The 21,055-nt window shown below is 38.7% G+C and overlaps 1 protein-coding gene across 1 annotated transcript in view; it reads left to right on the top strand.

Moving 5' to 3' along the window:
• Window positions 1–21,055, top strand: part of LOC107723201 (voltage-dependent P/Q-type calcium channel subunit alpha-1A-like) — a 119,243-nt gene that overhangs the window by 42,093 nt on the left and 56,095 nt on the right. The window contains 18 exon segments of the mRNA XM_016531755.1: window positions 2,862–2,953; window positions 5,114–5,266; window positions 5,389–5,576; window positions 10,393–10,496; window positions 11,340–11,455; window positions 11,688–11,744; window positions 12,113–12,187; window positions 13,144–13,350; window positions 14,811–14,923; window positions 15,273–15,385; window positions 15,491–15,622; window positions 15,773–15,845; window positions 15,934–16,051; window positions 16,156–16,223; window positions 16,664–16,770; window positions 17,166–17,216; window positions 17,739–17,871; window positions 18,852–19,202. Coding sequence (XP_016387241.1) covers window positions 2,862–2,953; window positions 5,114–5,266; window positions 5,389–5,576; window positions 10,393–10,496; window positions 11,340–11,455; window positions 11,688–11,744; window positions 12,113–12,187; window positions 13,144–13,350; window positions 14,811–14,923; window positions 15,273–15,385; window positions 15,491–15,622; window positions 15,773–15,845; window positions 15,934–16,051; window positions 16,156–16,223; window positions 16,664–16,770; window positions 17,166–17,216; window positions 17,739–17,871; window positions 18,852–19,202 — 2,251 coding nt within the window.

Raw genomic sequence — 21,055 nt, 5'->3', positions numbered from 1 at the left:
AAAAGCTTTTGTTGAAAGACGGAGCAAGGGGCGTGGCAGTACTGAAACACCGTCTAAGCTGTTCGCCAATCACAACGCACTGGGACAGCTAACCAATCACAACACATTTCGTTTTTTTCGAAAGGCGGGCCTTCATTAAAACCCAGAACTAATCGAGCCGTTTGTGCCAGGATGGGGAGAAAGGTATTTTAATAATGTAAATTATGTGAAAAATAATGTGTTTTTCGAACCACCAAGCATGAGAGCATGTTCTAGTACACCCCCAAAACAAAATCAAGACTTTGTAAAAGAGCATAATAGGACCCCTTTAAAAAATTTTCCTCGCTCTTCCAAGAGTTTGAATGGGAGTAAGCGGGTGTTTTTTTCAACAGTCCAAAAGTAATCAAATAAAGTGCGCGCATGCGTAATAAAACGTGCACGGAAGCACACAGGAGAGATCAAAACAAAACAACGGTCACTAATTAGAAGTACAAAACGAGGATTTGTAAAGAAGAATGTCGGAGGATTTCGATATAAGCCAAGAGGAGTCTAGTTTTCCTTTGGAAAAGTAAGAAAACGTTGCTTCCTTTGCTCCTGTAAACAAACTCGTGAGACTAGCATATCTCACTGGCGTGTGCGCGACGCATATGTCCTCCGTCATCCGCCGGAACGGCTTGCACGTATGACAGTCAGCGGAAGTGAGAGAAAACTATTTATAACATTTTAAATATGGATATTTTTCTTACAAAAACGCATCGATTCGCTACAGGAGACCTTTATTCACGCCCCGAAGCAGTGTGAGGCACGTTTTAATATGGATGCGCGCGTTTTATTTGATTACTTTTGGACTGTTGAAAAAAAAAAAAACATCTGCTTACTCCCATTCAAACGCTTGGAAGAGCAAGGAAAAATGTTAATATAACTCGACTGGATTCGTCTGAAAGAAGAAAGACATATACACCTATGCTTTAAGGGTAAGTAAAACATGGGCTAATTTTCATTTTTGGGTGAACTAACCCTTTAACTGCAAGTATGTTTGTTAATTTGTATACATAATGTTAATGTATAATCCTATTAATTCTGAGTCAAGATTTTCTTTTGTTTTGTTTTGTTTTAGAACATGTACACTAACTGCTAGGCCTGTTCTGTTTTGTTTTGTTTTGACACTTTATGTACCTTTACAGTGGGGGTCTTAAATTTAGATTACCTGGGGGCCTCTAGGTATTGTATTTTATTTTATTGTTTTAGAACATGTACACTAACTGCTAGGGCTGTTTTTTGTTTTGTTTTGTTTTTATGAATAGGCCTTCAGTTGAAATATTTGACATTAAATTGGATTACAAAGTTCATTTTTCTTTATTTGACGTGTGGTTTGGCTCTGTGTCTGCCTCTTCTTCGTTTTTTTTTGTTGTTTTTTTTACGGTCATTAAAACTCAAGCCATTCGGTCATTTTATTTGTGCATGTATGTTTGATATATTGTATACATAATGTTAATGTGAAATCCTGAGTCAGAATTTGCCCGTTGTGTGGACCAAATGTCCCCCAATAGTAAAACCTAAAATTACAGGTTTTACCAACAGTCTATATAAGGAACATGGCTTAATAAACATATTAAAAAAATCTTAATGAAAATATAAGGGTTTGCGTGAAGGTTAGGAACAGGGTTGCGAACCAAAAGCATCATTAACTCATTATAAAACAGTGGAAGTCAATGAAATGTCCCCACCCTCATAGAAACACAAATGTGTGAGTGTGTTAGAGAACGGGGGAGAAAGTGTTGTATAATAAGTCAGGTACAGTTGACAGTGGTGGCTCTCAGGCTGCAGCTCTATAAATAGACGAGGAGAGATGGGAATAAATCAGCCAGTCAGCATCTTCCTCTCACTCTCATCCAGCTCCTCCCCTTTCTCTGTTCCCTCTTCCTCCTCCAAACCCCTTTGGCTCTCTTTCTTCACCTCCTCCCCTTTTGCTCTGTTCATTCTCTCTCTCTCTCTCCTCCTTTCTTTCTCATTTCTGTCCATCCCCAGTAATTTACATTAATATTAACTGCATAACTAGTCTTCCTTCAGCCTCTCCTATTTCCTTTGCTTTTTTCTGTGCTTTTTTGCGTTTAGTTTGTTCTATTGAACACAAAGATGAAGGCAGCAGATTTGTTTAGTTGACACTCATATCAAAGCAGTTTTAGACAGGTTGTAATGTGTCAATGGTCATTTTCCTATATGTCCTGCCCAATGAAGCTGGTTTAGGTTGTCAGCTGTGTCCAGAAACACGTGGTGTTTAAACTGATATTTTACTGCTGCAACCGTGGGTCTGAATGTTTATTAAAATTCCTGTGTCACATGTTTCACTAGCAGCGGTGCTGTATCGATTCAGTTGGATTCACGTCTTTGTTCTTCTCTGCATGTTATCACTGAAGAGAATCAGTTTCCAGTGACTTTCCTGCACAAATAAAGGTCATATGAATACAAAGCAGCGGTATCCACATTTATCTCTATTCTCTGCGCATGGACCTCTGACATTCACTCTGCGGGGGGACGGGCAGTGTGTGCCATCCTCTCTGAAACCATTAGTGCCCACTGCTTATTTTCTTGGAGTCCATAGTCTTGGATTCACACATTGTCGAGTAGATGCCTGACTAGGGGAAGTGTTAATACTGTATGGTCATTTAGGATTTTCACTTTATCAGTGTTCAGAATGGGCATTAGTTTAGTCTGGATGCAAATAGGTTTACATGAGCTCGGGTTAAGTGCCTTTGTCTGCTTTTACACATGCTTTTCCCATTTCAAAAAGCTGTCACTAAAAGCAAATCCTGTATGAGTAGAAGGGCTGCTGTTTACCACAATATCCCAGGTTAAACTAAAGTATTTTCTTGTCTCTCCAGAATCCTGTCCACAGTGGGCACAGACCTTGATCTGAGGACGCTGCGTGCTGTTCGAGTGTTGAGACCCCTCAAACTGGTGTCTGGGATTCCCAGTGAGTAACATATTGTCATTGTTTACTCATGTACAGTATATGTACAGGTGTTGGACAAACTAACGTGAATACTCATTATTAAAAGTTCATATAATTTGTGTAGGCTACAGCAAAAAACAACAACAACAAAATAAATGATTTGCTTATATTGATCTTTTTATTGTCTATATTCTTTAGTTTGTAAATTAGTGTAGTATACGTTTTGTTCATCATTGTTTAGGACAAGCCATCTGTGAAATGGGTGATTTGTCAGACTTCCAAAAAGGACAAATCTTGGGAGCCCATTTAGCAGGAGCCTCTGTAACCCTGACAGCCAAAGAACAAAAATCTTAATTAATGATCATGGCTGCATAAACAAAGCATGGCAAGACTTTATCAGCAAAGAAGAATAGTGGGTGAGAATTGAAGGTGAATGAAAGGGACTGTTGAACACTAAGAATGATTGACCCTGTATCTGCAAAAACAATGCATCACACTAGGTTTGAACTCATTAGGTGCTTTCGCACCGGAGGAATCTTTACATAGTTCCTAGAACTATTGGCAGAATTTCCCACTTTTTGGCATGTTCGCACCGCAAGAACTAGGAATGTATTTAGGTCTAGGAACTCCTTTTGGGGGAACTAATTTAGCTCCTTCAGAGTAGGAACTAAAACACTTCTATAGGAACTACCAGTGACGTAAGTGTATGCTGAGTGGACAAACACATGCGAAACCCCGTCTACCCGGCATTTTTAAAAAGCTGTGTAAAAATATTTACTCTACGAACTTGGAAAACGGTGCTAACGGTATTTACCTGTTGTCTGCAGCGTTATGTTCTTTTCTCAGCCTCGATGATATGTAACTAGGGTGACCATACGTGCCATTTTCCCAGGACGCGTCCTGGCCAGGATTTCTATATTGCCTAAAATATCTAGGTTTTGGCTTTGTTTTCCTGTTTTCATGCTTGCTGAAGGTAATGATCGAAAAAGTAGTTTGACCAATAACATGCAAGCATTGTACATAATGGACCAATCATGGTGTGTGAGAAGGTGGGATCTACGGTCAAAGCGATGCAATTACGCGTACATAGGATGTGTGTTCGACTTAAAAGCAGTGCGGCTCAGACCGATTAGTGTTTGACATCAAAGTACCTCGAGAGCGTTTCGAAAGCATAACCGTCTGTATGGTACTTTGATGTCATACACCGATCGGTCTGCACACGCAAACAAAGCCAAAACCTAGATATTTTAGGCAATATAGAAATCCTGGCCAGGACGCGTCCTGGGAAAATGGCACGTATGGTCACCCTATATGTAACACTGCAAGTTGTCACAGGAGATTTAGTCCGATTTTCATGCTCTTTCACTCGCGTTGTGTGTGTTTACATTCCATCTCCATTATCGCGAAACCCACGACACACAACAAAAACAGCTCCGATCACGACGTCCTCCATTCACCGGTTGTTGACGTTTGTAAATGCCGCCAATAAAGACGCCACTATCGCCGCTTCAGAATTCCCGCTGCTGGTGCAAATGCAACCAGGAAAACGGCCTGAGGGAGAAATTGGTTCTCTAGGAACCACCCTGCTGGCTAGTTCCCAGAACTAAGTTCCTAGAACTACGCGGTGCGAAAGTGCCTATTGAAGACACATGGCATGTCACATGACCAATTTGATGTGTTTAAAAATGCACCTGTGAATGTCATATAAGAGCTTGGTTAAAGAGAAGGGTTAAAGGGATAGTTCACCCAAAAATGACAATTACCCCATGATTTACTCACCCTCAAGCCATCCTAGGTATATATGACTTTCTTCTTTCAGATGAATACAAATTATGACAAACTGCCATTATAAAGCTTGGAAGAGCCAGGACATTTTTTTATATAACTCTTTAATATAACTACATTTTGGGTGAACTATCCATTTAAATTGCGTTAGGTTCCTCAAATGAAACTATCACATGACCTGAGTAGACTTGAATACAGTGCAGAGTAAGGATTGCGTTTATGATGCTGATGCAGTATATTAGAAGTATGATAATTCTTAGTTTACGTTATACCCTTTGTGCCCATTATACCCTCTGCCAAGCTTTGAAATCCAATTTTATGCTGCAAAGAAAAAACAAAACAAAAACAAAACTAAAACCTTCGACAATGTAAAAATGCTTGTTCTCTTTCTTCCAGGCTTGCAGGTTGTGCTTAAATCCATCATGAAGGCTATGATCCCTCTGCTGCAGATCGGTCTGCTGCTCTTCTTTGCCATCCTCATGTTCGCCATCATTGGTCTTGAGTTCTACATGGGCAAATTTCACACCACTTGCTTTGACAACATCACTGGTAGGCCTTTATGTGCTTGTTCTCACTCGCAGATTTTTTCATTCATGATCTCCTAAACGGTCACCTTCGCAAGTGGACCAATTTGATTGTGTATGAAAAAAACACCCTTTTCTTTCTGATAGATGAGATACGAGAGGAGTTTCCATGCGGAAATGACACTAACGCTCGGACCTGTCCTAATGGAACAGTATGTAAAAAGTACTGGATTGGACCCAACTATGGTATTACCCAGTTTGACAACATCCTGTTTGCCGTGCTCACAGTCTTCCAGTGCATCACCATGGAGGGCTGGACTGACCTGTTATACTATGTAAGTCACATTGCAAAAATTTCACTAAAGCCATAGAGCTTCCTAATTAGGCCTGTCACAACTTTTTGTTGTGCGATATATTGCCCCAGAAGTAATTGCGATAAGCGATATTATTGTCATTTTAAAGACTATTTTATGCCACTGAATATATAATGTAACAGCATAATAATGCAAGAAGGCCTTCACATTTTCAAATGACAACAAACTTTTAATTCTTAAGAATATTTAGATCATGGAAATTAAGTATCAAAATATTAGATACCTTAAAAAACTTGAATAAATAGTAAATAAACATTTTCTAACAAAAAGTGCAAAGTAACAAGTACAAAAAAAGAAAAATGCACAAAGAACTTGTATGGAGATTTTTCCATCTACAGATTTTTCCCTGACCTTCTTTTCTCTGTAAATGAAGGGTGCACACTATTGCTGAAAAACACAATCACTACCTAGCAGTCAGATGTCCGTATGCACAAAGGCACAGATCCCTAAACAAGGCCATATCTGCAGATGAAACTTTGTTTGTAGAAGCATTTTTAAATTTGAACGAGCACCTCATGACTACACCACGTTATGTACGGGAAGCTGCAAAAGACACAGGTGCAAGTTGAATGCAAAAAACACGGTGACAATAATTTTTAAGTAAATATATTGGGCGATATATTGCATCACCAAAAATTATTGAGGTCATGTACATATATTGCGCGATAAGTCGATATATTGATTATTGCGACAGGCCTATTCCTAATTCAATTTTTGGATTTTTTGACCTAAGCTTAAATAGACCACAAACAATGTTTCAAGAGAAATGTTCAATTCTGATTGTTCTAAAGTGCTTGTGTGAAACCATAAATACATACATGCATACATACACACTACATACACACCCTACACGCTACTGTTCATTTACTTGATCAAAAATACAATAAAAATGGTAATCTATGAAATTGTGAGCAATTTTAAATATTAATGTTTTCTGTTTTAATGTATTTTAAAATGTATTACAGTGATGGCAAAGCTGAATTTTCTGCATTATTACTTCAGTCTTCAGTCACATCACATGATCTTTCAGAAATCATTCTAATATGTTGATTTGTTGCTCAAGAAACATTTCTCATTACAATCAATGTTGAAAACACTTGTGCTGCTTAATACTGTGGAAACTGTGATGCTTTCAGGATTCTTTTAAAAATAGAAAGTTCAAACAAAACCGCATTTAATGGAGTCAATAAAATGCATTCTTGCTGAATAAAAGTGTTACAGTATTTCTATTTAATATATATTTTATAGCAGCACAGCAGTCCTTGTGCAAGAAGCGCAAAAACGTCTCGGGTTACTTATGTAACCATGGTTCCCTGAGGGGAACGAGACACTGCGTCCTCTAGGGGTCGCTATGGGGAACGCCTCGTCGTGACCCGTGTCTGAAGCCTACATTGAAAAAACACCAACTTGTTTGGCCGGCGACAGCCATGACGTCACTACCGTCGCGACTAGTACAAAATAGGCGCCGGTAGCGCACATCATTCACTTCTTCGTCTGAAGCTTGTGTCCGCAGCATGGCACAAAAACTAGAGGACGCAGTGTCTCGTTCCCCTCAGGGAACCATGGTTACACAAGTAACCTGAGACGTTATTCTCTCTTCAACAATTGCAATTCTATAAACACATGACTTAAAGTGGACACATTTATACACTCAAACACAGGTGAGACATAAGTTTAATAAAGTGATTTTTGATTCAGATGAATTAATTATTCACCACAACAAGATTTAAAAATGTTTTTGTTCTTCCTCGTTAAAACAAGGCCAGTACATGAAGGTGGTTACTTTTAGAGAATGATGTGCGCTACCGGCGCCTATTTTGTACTAGTTGCGACGGTAGTGACGTCATGGCTGTCGCCGGCCAAACAAGTTGGTGTTTTTTCAATGTAGGCTTCAGACACGGTTCACGACGAGGCGTTCCCCATAGCGACCCCTAGAGGACACAGTTCGAAGTTCCACGAAAGGGAAACACTTTTGTCTCAGATGGGCTTGGAATTGGTGGGCCTTTTGAGACTTTAGTCTTTGCAACTTTACAGATCTTCTTTATGCACCAAGAGCTTGTAACACTCTAAAGAGAAAGGAAAAAATGAAATCGCATCATATGACCCCTTTAACATGGACATCCTGTATTATTATGGTTTTGATTAATCCTCAGAGTAGAGGATTACTGATTTCTTTTACTTAAAGATTATCAGAAAGTATCCAATCTAAGGGACTGAACAGCCCCACCTAATCCACATCCACTGTACCTTTCAGTCGCAGACATACAGTAAGCAAAATCTCGCCTATAGAGTCAGAGATGGTGCAGTGCATTTATAGTCTTATCGCTCGTGGCCAGCCTGTCCACTCTGAACAGACACCGCTGTTTCCGGTGAGTTCACCTGCCCTCTGCGCCAGAAAATAGGGCAGTGAAGTCAATGCTATGTTCAAGATTTTCACAAACTAATGATGTTACCTCAAGGGCCAGTTTAATTCCAATGCCACGTCAATCCATCTCACAAATCAACAGCATGTTTAAGGATTAAAGGTTTATTTTAGAAATCATCTTGCTTGCCAATGAGAATTAGTCTGAGGATGGTTATTCCATATGACTAAGGCTTGCAGTTCTGTACAGCCCAGTCAGATGTCATCATCTCTTATTTGGTCTTACTGTAGTTTTATCCCTGTTTTCTTTTTATAACTCTTGCTGCTTGGCTCGCTGTACCCCCGATTTTTACTTGCCCCAGCTTTTTTCTTCCTCCTGTTTCTCTCCAGTGAACGGGGCTCTATATATAACAGACCCTGCTCAACTGAAGTTATTCTTACAGCTGCTGAGAAAGAAACCTATGAAAATTTAATTGCAAAAAAGCTGCAGTACATACTGGGGCTTTCAGAGCTCTCAGACATGCAGAGAGAGTGAAGGAGCGGACGAAAAAGAAGTGGGGCAGATCAAGGGAGACTATGGGACATAGCTACAACAAATGCCATTGTATATTACAAATATTGACAAATTACTGTAAATGGAAAATAAAATCTAAAGATCTCAGCAGATTCAGCTGGGTTATTTTAAAATATCTTTAAAGGATTAGCTAGTTTACTTCAGATATGAGTTCCGGACAGGGCTGCGACGATAAATCGATGCATTGAGATTCGTGGATCGATTCTGAGATTTTAAGAATGCATGGCGATTCTCTCTGTAATTGATTCTGAGCTTAGTTTTTAACAGCAGATGGCGCTCTAATCTAGTTTTTATCTGCACACTCAATGCTCACGATGAAGAGCGCTTGTGCGTTTGACTGAGTCATGCAATTTCACCTCAGCTCAGAATGCTTTTATGAAGCGTGATTAATGTAAACACAGCCCACTGTGAACACCCTTGTAATTCGCTTCAACCTTTTCGAAGTTTATGAATGATTATTTTAGGTTCAACCGTTCAAGTGTGTGTAAGGATTTGGAAGCAAGCAGAGTACGGCTGTTTCTAAAGCATGTAGTGCCATCTGCTGTTCAAAACTAAGCTCAGAATCGATTCGAGAAAGAATTGCAATGTATTCGGAAAATCTCAGATTCGATGCAGAATCATTTGTCGATTCACGATGCATCTATTTATTTTCCCAGCCCTAGTTCCAAACCCTTATGAACTTTTAGTTGTTGTTGTTTTTTTTGGAACGCAAAAGGATATTTAGCATTGATGCCGATAGCTAAGTGGGCAGTGCGCCAAAATATAATGTTGTTGTGTTGCAGTTGTCCCGAGTTTGAATCCTGGCTCGAGGACATTTCCTGATACCCCCCCCCAACCCCCAACCCCCAACCCACTTCGATTCATGTCTACTCTACATTATCCTATTTTAATAAAGGCAAAATGCCAAAAAAAATAAATCTTTAAAAGGAAATATTTATCACATTGTCCAAGCTGCTTTTTACATTCAATGAAAGTCTAAGATTTTGAGTGAATAAAAACTTAAATTTCAGTTTGTGCCTCATACGCAGCTATTGCAAGCTCCAGAACACTTGAATTATAATTGAATATAATGCACAAGCCATATGGCCTATTTTTTTATTATTCTTTAATGGTGCTTTTTGTGTCCTTTTGAGCTTGACAATCCTTGATCCCCATCCACTTTCACTATGGAAGAGAGTAGCTTAGATATTCTGCTAAACATCTTTTGTGTTCCTTGTAAGAAAGGAAGTCATACAGGTTTTGAACGACATAACGTAAGTAAATGATGACACAGTTTTCATTTTTTGGTTAAACACTTCCTTTAAAACAAAATGTGTCTCCTTGAAAATACCAAAAATGTGCAGAGATTGTAACATCATCTCCAGTTTTCCTAAAGCAGCACTTGTGGACTGTTTCGATCTGGGCTTTTGTAGCCTGGGCTTCTTCCCTAGAGGCAGCCAGTGGAGCAATGCCACACAAGATGGCTGCCCATTTGTTCCTCTCTGCAGTGACAGGGTGCAGCGGTGCTGAGCACCCAGCTGTGTGTACCACAGATGAAGCAGTCCCAGCCAGATGGTTGCCATTCTCAGGTTGCACGTCGCATGGTACGTGGTGTCCTAGGATCTGGCACGGTTCTGTCATAGATGTTCTCATCCTCTGTTAGTGGGGTCAAATTTCCCGTCACCTTATAAAAATTACCAAATAAAAATGCCAAACATTCTGATGTCTTTCTACTGTGGAGAGTCTTGGGAAGACAAACACAAAGAAAACCAGATGAACAAGCCGTTCTCTCAGCTGGAGAGAGAAAAAATGTTTGGATGTGTGCCTCATGGTACTGACTGGGCTGTTTTATGCCGTTACAGAGCAATGATGCTTCAGGGAGTGCATGGAACTGGATGTACTTCATCCCCCTCATCATCATCGGCTCCTTCTTCATGCTCAATCTTGTGCTGGGTGTGCTGTCAGGGTAAGAAACCTCTCTCAGACAGTGTGAGCTCTTCTCAAATTCTGCGCTGAAACATTGTGCATTGTTTGATTTGCTTATGAATTACAGTGTTCATGATAGTTTTGTGGATTTTATGTGATTTTTTTTATTTTATTAGCCCATGCAGAGGTAGATATCTTGGGTATACCACCACAAATGAAAATGACTTTAGATAAAAAAATTTACAGGTACAATTATATAACTTTTCATTATATTTTTTAATGATATTATCAGCAGAGCAATTTTAATAAAAACTGAGTGAAAAATAGCATCTTGTGCTTCAGTGGAAAGAAATCTGATCTCTTGTACAAATAAGTTCACATGTCAGTGTCACTTTTTTTTATTTATTTTTTTTATTAGTGAGCTAGTGCAGAATCTGAGATATTTCTTAATCATTTTGTCATCATTATCTTTTTTTATGTAACTTATTTTTAGATTTAAATTACATTTTGAATCCCAGATTATTTTTGCGTTTTTTCAGACATTAATACACGTTAATTAATGAAATGTACATAAAATTCCTGAATTTCATTATTTCTTTTGCACACTCTTTATTAAAAAGTCCCTCAAAAATATTTAAAAACACCACATTTTCATTATCCATCGATAAAGACATCCGATAATAGAATTAGTTCCCTCATTTAAATTTAGTACAACGTGGCCACAATTTAACTAAAGCGGGGAAATTAACTAAGTAGTGGGAATGGAATGTTAATTTGTGGCCAAGATGGCTTGGTTTTTCTCCCTCTCCAAAAATCTCCAAAATAATTAGTATGTATGTGCATTTTGTGTTCTTCCATTGACATGCATGTGTATGTGATACAGAGAGTTTGCCAAAGAAAGGGAGCGCGTGGAGAACAGGAGAGAGTTTCTTAAGCTGAAGCGTCAGCAGCAGATAGAGAGAGAGCTGAACGGATATCTGGAGTGGATCTGCAAAGCAGGTAAATGCCATAGAAAGAGCCATTAGATACTCCAGAGAGAAGCTAAAGCCAAGAATTCAGATAGTAGCTTGTCTCTTTTGATACGGATGTCTTTACACTTGTGCGTCTCAGTATTGGAACGTGCTGATAACGTACAAAATGTTTCATTAGGCTTCTTTTAAGCACTAGAAATTGTCCCCATTTTCATGACTTTTGCAGTGGATTGATTTGAATCTGTTTTGATTCTGTACAGAAGAAGTGATTTTGGCTGACGAGGACAATGACCCAGATGACCGGATGCCCTTTGACGGTATTTACGTGAACTCCTCCATCCTTCCTTCCTTTTCATCCCCTCTGCTCCTTTCTTTGCTCCCTCACTGGGACTAGGTGTTGATTTCCCATTGTAAAAGAAGAGAGAGATCAATAGCGTGTTGGCTTTGCTGAGGGGGTGATACTGTATACTTCTTGTCCATATGCACAGTTAATGTAGTGTTCATGGGTACATTTACATGGGCCGTCAGTCTGTAGCTTACAGCAGACATGTGATAGACACACTACACTTCCTAGTTGTCTCGTTTAGTTCTTTCTGTTCATCTATCTGTTATGTATTAATATTTTAGGTTGTCAGAATCTGTATGTATATCTGATCTGTATGTGACTGTGGTCTGTTACACACAGGCTCGCGAAGGAGACCTACCATCAAGAAGAGTAAAGCAGACCTGCTCGATGCAGAGGATGGAGATGGAGATATAGGTGCATTTGAGTTATATAAAAAGCACACAAATACACTTGTACACTTGTAGGTTTTTTTGGCTCAGGGTTGATCAATGGGGTTTTGGCATAAAAATTGCCATAAAAAACATGTTAGTTTTTGGTATTCTTTAAAAGACAATTTAAAAACCTTAGGATAATATTGATAAAAAGTAACATGGTGTATATCATAGCACTGAGCTATTATTAATATTTTGAATCGGTTTTCTTTTCTTTTTTTTCCATTTTCGTATATGTACAGGTACATCTCAAAAAATTAGAATATCATGAAAAAGGTCAATATTTTTTGTCATTCATTTCAGAAAGTGAAACCCATATATTATATAGATTCATTACACATAGAGTATCTCCATAAAGCTTGTCAGCAGAAGGAAGCATGAACTGCTCTAATAATTCATGCAAAAGGAGGCCCAACCAAGTATTGAGTGCATAGAAATGAACATACTTTTTAGAAGCCTGACATTTCTGTTTAAAATGTCCTTTTTTTATTGATCTTATGTAATATTCTAATTTGTATATATATATATATATATATATTAGTTAAATAACTCTGGTACTACCATCTCATACCATCTTTTTTTCTGTTTTTTTTTCTTTCTTTTTGTAAGGGACCATTGTTCCCCTGTTAACATCTTTTAATTGCTCCAGAGAGATTGCTCCTGTTATTAGTGAACTTCAATAAGTACATACTTATCTGCAGTGGGCTCCAAAAGATTGATTTGCATTTTTTTGTAAATTTAATATATATTTTGATTTACAAAATATATTTATAGCAGAACATTTGGAGTAAAAAGTATTTTGATAAATTTACCTGAATTACAAAATTATCTCCCTAATTTTCAAATGTCATATCAGATAGGACATTTCAGTTTTCATTTAATTTTATTGTATTTTGCTTCCTTGCCACTCTGCTTAACTGCTTCTTTTCCGACCGTCAGGTTCTCCGTTTGCACGGGGCAGTCTGAAGAGCTCGAAACTGGAGGGCTCTTCCTTCCATAAAAAGGAGCGTCGGCTGCGATTCTTCATCAGGCACATAGTGAAGACGCAAACGTTCTACTGGACTGTGCTGTGTCTGGTCGGACTCAACACACTGTGTGTGGCTGCTGTGCACTACGACCAGCCCGAAAAGCTCTCAGACTTCCTCTGTAAGTCTATCCATCTGTCTGTTCTCTCATTATTATAGTAAACCCACACAGAACGTGCAGACTTTTCTATATTTTTTGTGCGTATTTTGTGGGGAAAATCAGCAAAAATTTGAGAATGTATTTTCAGTGCGGACGTGCTCGAACCTGTGAGGTTTCTTTCATTGCATGTAGATGAGTGGAGAGATAATGATGTTTTAATTTACTTTTTTTACTTATTTTCCTGTTTATGGTTTCCTATTTTACTTTCTGAAGATGTTACTCTGTTTCATTTCTTGTATCTTTGTTTATTCATTAATTTTTATTCATTAAAGCAGACATAACACACAGTTTCTGCCAATCTCATGTGAATCTTGAGTACCTAGTATTGCATCCTTCATATCTCCGAGGAGTCTTTAGTTTTGTCAGATTTATAAAAAACAGTCTGGAAACAATCGAGCTCCTGGAGGCCTGGTGTGGGCGGAGCTAAAGGGTCATGAGCATGCAAAGCTTTTGCGTAGCAATCGTCTGCAAGCTGACATGAAGATAAATAAAACAGGGACAACAACTTTATTGACTTCAATTAAATATGGCTAACTAATTAACGAATGAAGCACATTGATGGGTATGCCCTTGCTCTCGCTCTGGTTGACGTGTAGGGTTAGGCACTCTTCCAGGAGAAGTGACCATACAATGAATTCCACCCTTTATGACATCATACTCCAAAAAACTTTCCCAAACTTATCCACCTTTTTCTTCAACGCAGAAGTAAGCCTATGGGCAAGACTTCTGGTTCATTAGCCGCTGTAGGGAAATAACAAGAAGAATAACAATGTGCATTGTGCAGTAAACGGTAAAACTGTTTGCACTACAAATCAGTGTGTTCATAATTAAGAAGTGCATTAAAATAATATGGTAAAACACACCAACTTCCTTTATCATGCAGCAAAACGGAAAGCAGACCCATAGAATTTACAAATGGCTGCGCCTGCTCTTACGGGAAGAAAAAGGTGGATACAAACCCTGTAGGAGTGTCTTAGGCACAGAAATTCTCTGTCATATGTCCGACTCCTTTTTTGAGACTTTGGTCATGTTTAGCATGAGAATCCAACTCTGTAGCAGCGTAAATAAGTCAGAATGCTTGAAATAGCATTAGACATTCCCTTTGAGTAATACCCTCAAAAGTATTACATTTTGGACACTTAAAAATATCTGAATAGCATTTTCATCATATTAACAGTGGATGTTCGGTTAGTTTGACAACCATTAAATTTCCTAATTGTAAAATTAAACAGCATATCTATTGTTTGAACAGTATCTCTGTCATTTGAAATCAACAATTTTCTTGCTTTTAAAAAGTGTTTGTGCAGTATTTATTTAAAATATAAAATATTAAAATAAAAGTTTTCTTTCTTTTCTTTGTATCTTTGACCTTTGCAAATGCTCTTTGTCTCTGTCTGTTTCCCTCTCTCTCCTCAATCCAGACTTTGCTGAGTTCATCTTCCTGGGGATCTTTATGTCAGAGATGTTTATTAAGATGTATGGGCTGGGGACCAGACCTTATTTTCACTCCTCCTTCAACTGTTTTGACTGCATTGTGAGTTTCTCCCATCCCTCCTTCTTCTTTTACTAAATCCAAAAAACATTTGAATGAAACCATGCCATTATTCCAGCCAATCATTGCTCTTTCAGGTCTTAATGTTGATATAGTTACTGAAGTTGTTTGTATAATTTGTAATTCACTGCACTAAATCAGTTTCTTAATCAGTATTTCAGTGTTTTGGATGTTTTAATAAATGATGATTTTGTGAGAACTGTGTGAAGCAGATATGGGTTAGTGTTTGGCGTTGGGTAAGGGGTTTTTGTTTTGTGGCTTGCTGTTATTGAATGAGCTTTAAATGTGTGTTTTATATATGTGTGTGTCTTTGTGTGTGTGTGTGGGACAGGTCATTTGTGGCAGCATTTTCGAGGTGCTCTGGTCTATGATCCAGCCAGGAACCTCGTTTGGGATCAGTGTGTTACGAGCTCTCAGGTTACTGAGGATCTTCAAAGTGACCAAGTGAGTCTCTCACGTCTCGAGTCCCATGTCTGTCTTTCTGTCCCACTCTTTGAACTGTTTTAAGAAGGACTAAGCATTTGAAATGTCCTTCTTTCCCATTTTCAGGTATTGGGCGTCTCTGAGGAACCTAGTGGTGTCTTTGTTGAACTCCATGAAATCCATTATCAGTTTACTCTTTCTCCTTTTCCTCTTCATCGTGGTCTTTGCGCTGCTGGGCATGCAGCTTTTTGGAGGACAGTCAGTATAACACTACAATACACATAATAACAGAAATGTTTTTTTTTAATGTATTTCCATGGGTCACCAGAGTCAGTCCAGGCCCTAAATAAGGCATGGCATGGAAATACTGTGTGTAACAACAATATAACCACCATTTCTTCTCTTCAGGTTTAATTTTGAAGCCGGCACACCACCTACAAACTTTGATACTTTTCCTGCAGCAATAATGACAGTATTTCAGGTGAGCAAATGTGCCCATCAAACAGTGTGCAATCATTCTGTGTGTTTTCCATGGCTTTGTGATAATGGACCTTCTCTCTGCACCTTAGATCCTGACGGGTGAAGACTGGAACATGGTCATGTATGATGGGATCGAGTCTCAGGGCGGAGTAAAAAAGGGCATGGTCTTCTCAGTCTTCTTCATCGTTCTTACACTCTTCGGCAACTGTATCCAAACACATAGTATTGCATGCTGACATGCTGTTTCGCTTAATTTTCCACATACACCAGTGCAGCATTAATATGATGATCCTTAACCCTTCTGTGAACAGACACTTTGCTCAATGTGTTCTTGGCTATCGCTGTGGACAATCTGGCCAATGCACAAGAGCTGACCAAGGTAAACACATTTTTTGGGTAATGAATCAGGGGTTAAAAACAAACAAACAAACAAATAAATAAAGTTACATTCAGTAAAAAAAGAAAAACTTGATTTACACACAGCCATGATCAAGTAAAAGTAAATATTAAAAGAAACGCAGACTGGGATCGGTCCGGCATGTGGTGTGCTTGGGCTTGTTTAGAAATTGCTGAGGGCAAATCAGTGTTGCATCTCTAATAAATAGTTATGTACATGGTAAAAAAAAATGTTATGTCAATTAAATACTTTTCTTTATTATTTTCTTATGGTGGTTGCATTAACTCACTAGGCACTAGTATGAGGACTCTCAATGACCATGTTTCTCCTTCTCTCTGTCAAGCTGTTTATCCTTCACACTCCTACGCACCAGCGTGCATCACATTTGAACCAATATGCTTCATGTTTCTCTCCATGTATAGGACGAACAGGAGGAAGAGCAAGCAGCCAATCAGAAAATGGCTCTTCAGGCGGCCAAGGAAGTAGCAGAGGTCAGCCCACTGTCTGCAGCCAACCTCTCCATTGCTGCGTGAGTATATCTCTCTCTCATATCTCTCTCTTTGTCCTGATGCCACATTTTCTCTCCCACAATTTCTTTGTCTTCCTTTTATGTTTGTTTTTATGTGTTCAGACTATGTGTTGCTCTTGTATCAGCCAAATAAACATAGGGGTCAATAATAGACAAAAAAAACCAAACAGCAACACTTTCAATCTGGCTTTTTTGGTTTCCGTCAAACAAGAGTCAAAAATTGCAGCATTGAGGATGATTCCGGTTTGTCAGTGTGCCAATGCATCCAAGTATTTGTCAGGAAAAGAAGAGAGAATCGTGAGAGAATATGTGTGTATTATTGAGGACGAGCTTGTGAATGAGGGAGAAGAGCAAAGAGATGTTCTGTGTTTCTCACATGCTGTTTTCCTCCTCAGCGTGACAGTAAACTCTGAGCGTCTTGATGCAACAGAACACTTTCTGGACTGGTATTTATTCATTTATACTCTTTCTGTTCTTTCGAAACGCCTCTCTGTTCGCCCTACACCTCCCACTCTTTTCCCATCCGCCTTTTCGACATGTGCATTTCCTCCTCGGTTCTCTGTGCTGCTCCCTGCTCTGTTCTCCAGACTGCTGGGTGGGATGGGACGGGTTTGTCACTCCTCGTATCGTCTTCTCTCTTCATCCTGCTACTCATCACCTGCTGTTCTCCTCTTATCTCCTATACTTTCTCTCTTTCACATGCTTTGCTCCAAGGGTTGGGCGCCTGTGATGTGTTCACTCCCAGAATTATTATAGTTATCTTCTTTCTGTGTGTGTGTTCTGTGAGTGAGTTTGACCCAAGCGGTGCAATCATGCTCTTTAACAAATGGTAGCTGGTAGCTGGTAGCTTGTAGGTGGGCATTTTCAGCCTGCGGTAGCTGCAGCAACCTCACTTTTCCCTCTTGATGATTACTAATCTCAGATCTACTGTAAATGTCTCTCTCTCTGTCTCTCTCTCTTTTCTGCAGTAAAGAGCAACAGAAGAACCACAAAGGTTGTAAGTCAGTATGGGAGCAGCGCACTAGCGAGTTGAGACGACAGACCCTGATGAACAGCAGAGAGGCTCTTTACAATGAGTTGGACCCTGAAGATCGCTGGAAGGTGAGAAGAAATGTCGGAGAAAGACATGCTTGGTCAAAGAGGATGGATTTAAATATCAGTTATCAGCTGATAAAAAAAGTTTTCATTTCATCGGTCAATTATTGCATATTTAATTGTACTTTTCCACAATTTGTAACTTTTTTACATTTAATAACACTGTTAAACGTAATCTCAAATCTCAAAATGAATATCCATTATTATTTTGAATATTTATAGTGTTGTGATTCCTTAATTTACTTTAAGATTGGTTTCATTTAAAATTGATTGGTTATTTTCATTTATTTAGACAAAATAGTATCAAATTTAAATATCAACCATTTATAAACAATACATGGGAATAAATTGGGCATAATATTAAAATAATTAGAAGCTTATCGCATTAACAAGAATACTGATATTGGTGTTTTTTAATGTGTTTCCTAATAATAGTATATACAGTGACCCCCAGTTTACAGGTTCAACACAAAAATATTCATTTTTAATTCAGTGTTTCTGTCTTGTTTTCCATTATCCTTTAAAGCAAGATAAGTCTAGTGAATATATTCTTTAAACAATCTAAAAGTATCATGATATTAATATTTATTTTAATATAAATAGAATGTATATAAATAAATAGATATTAAAGGGTTAGTTTTCCCAGAAATAAAAATGCAGTTATCATTTTCTCACTCTTAAGTTCCAAGCGTGTATGAATTTCTTTATTATGCTGAACACAGAAGAGAATATATTGAAGAATGTTGGTAACCAAACAGTTTCTGGTCCCCATTGACTTCCATAATATATATTTTTTTCATACTATGGAAGTCAGTGGAGACCAGCAACTGTTTGGTTACCAGCGTTCTTCAAAATAGTTTCTTTTATGTTCCACACAAGAAAGAATGTCCTACAGCTTTAATATTTTGGTTAATATTTGTCTTGAATTAAGTTCTTATTTGATTGACAAATGTGTGGCCTTAGTTTTGTTTTTATCATGCCTCTAGGTCTCATACTCCCGTCACATTCGTCCCGATATGAAGACACATCTGGACCGGCCGCTGGTCGTGGACCCTCAGGAGAACCGCAATAACAATACCAACAAAACTCATCCGGGTGACGGCCAGCCCCAGCGCACTCATCAGCTCCTGCACAAACAGCCCAACTTCAATGAGGGGGAGAGTGGAGGAGGAGGTGGAGGGTCTGAGCCCTGGGCAGCGTTGGAAAGGGGGGACTCCACAGGGTCTCGTCGGAGTCTTTTAGGCTCTGAGAACCATGGGGAGGGTAGAGAGTCTCACCGCAGACATCAGCATGGCGAGCGCTGGAAGCTCTTGACAGAAAGAAGACTAATTCCTTGTGTGTGTAAACACACTTGGCAATAAAGCTCTTTCTGATTCTGATGAAAATGCAAATTCAATCTCTGACACCAGGTGGCGCTTATAGAACAGTAGCAATAAAGCGTTTCCTGGGTTATTGCTGTATGCAGCGCTGTGCATATTAACACTCCTTTAATATGTATTTAACAAAGGTAAGAGGAAAAAGAAAATGCCAACGAAACTTTTCTGAAGACATTCAGTTCTCCTCAGAAATACATTCATATTAACCCAGACCCTAATTCCATAATTATGGTTTTCTTTCAGTATTTCGAGCAACAATGAATTTGTTTTGTCTGGTACAGTATTTTCTCTGCTTGCGCGACTATTCTCTCCTCTTTGTGTCCGTCTTCAGTGCATCTGTCTTACAGATAATATATCATGATGATCACTACGTTTGTGTTACTGAATTGCATCCTGTCAGGAATAACCTGCCCGCGCTGTTTTTAACCTTTTAATTACTGTCATCCCGGGGGAACTCAATCGCGCAGCCGACGCGCTCTCACGACAGCTCACATTCCCTGGAGAATGGCGACTCCATCCCGAGACGATCCAGCTGTGTTACCGAATTGCATCCTGTCAGGAATAACCTGCCCGCGCTGTTTTAACCTGGTCTTTTTTTATTACTGTCAGTTTAAATGCCGGCGTTGCCAGATATCGAAAAACAAACAAAACAATCTAAAAATAAATAAACCACAATGAGTCCAAATCTTGAGTTATCTGTCCCTAATTTGCAACCTCCACTTTATTCACTTCCTAAATTAAGTGGGGAAAAAATCCACAACCGAGGCTGAGCCCGCGTCCTCAATCACAACTCGCTCAAGGGACGAGGCCATGTAACCTTTGATATATATATATATACATATATATATTAGGGATGGGAAGATTCACCGATTCGCTCGGTGCATCGGCATAAAAAGTTAACGATGCGATGCGTCTTTTTAAAAAGTGCGCATCGGATACAAGTTGGCATTTGTATCGCGATGCATCGTTTCTGATGCATTTGCATTGGTAAAAGCCGATTTATTTATATATAATTACTAGTGGATGCGCTATACTTTTATTATTTAGAAAGTGACCAATAATCTGTGATCTATGTATTTGTTTGTCAAGCGCGTTCTCGCATCACCGCTGCTGCGTAAATATGACGCATCACAACACCACGGAGACCGGAGGAAAAGCAGGGATTAAAGTCCAAAACCTGACCTGAAATAACCTAACAAATAAATCGGGGCGGTTTCATAAACGACAAATTAAGTTCACACAATATCACTAATTTGTGCACGTTTATTTTTAAGCAACTCTTTGTCGATCATGGATCAAATCGATCCACCATGGCTAACAGCGAATATATTTGTGCTGTTTAATGCATTTGAGATGTTGTGTTTTCCTCAGTGCATAACTGACACGTCACAGGTATATTCTACATCTGTAAATGTCAGAAAATCACGCAAATATATCCATTTTGCTGTCAGGAGTGGGCGAGGCTTACGCGAGTGAATGGGCGCTACTGCGCGCATGCGCGCTAAACAGACGGAGCGCGATTGAATAATAGCTCAGTAATTCTGAGTAAAATATACATTTTGCTAAAATATTTCTTGTTGGACATTAAATGTGTCTTTTGTAGAGTTTTAAACCTACATATAAGTGTATTTTTTATGATAGCAGTAACTGTAAAGAGGCTATTGTAATGGGTAAATCAAATGTAAGCTAGTACAGTCCTAATTACTAAACTCAAATTAGTTAATGTGTGTTTCTTATACCAGTTAAAATATAGTCATTTTCATTATTAATTATTTTCGTTTTTAATTCAGTGATTTTAACTTTTAATCTAGTTA

Source organism: Sinocyclocheilus rhinocerous, unplaced genomic scaffold, assembly GCF_001515625.1.
Source record: "Sinocyclocheilus rhinocerous isolate Xijiao unplaced genomic scaffold, SAMN03320098_v1.1 scaffold2560, whole genome shotgun sequence".
In the NCBI taxonomy this organism is placed as follows: domain Eukaryota; kingdom Metazoa; phylum Chordata; class Actinopteri; order Cypriniformes; family Cyprinidae; genus Sinocyclocheilus; species Sinocyclocheilus rhinocerous.
Note: the sequence above shows the minus strand (reverse complement) of the source record. Positions and strands in the feature narration are given on the sequence as shown.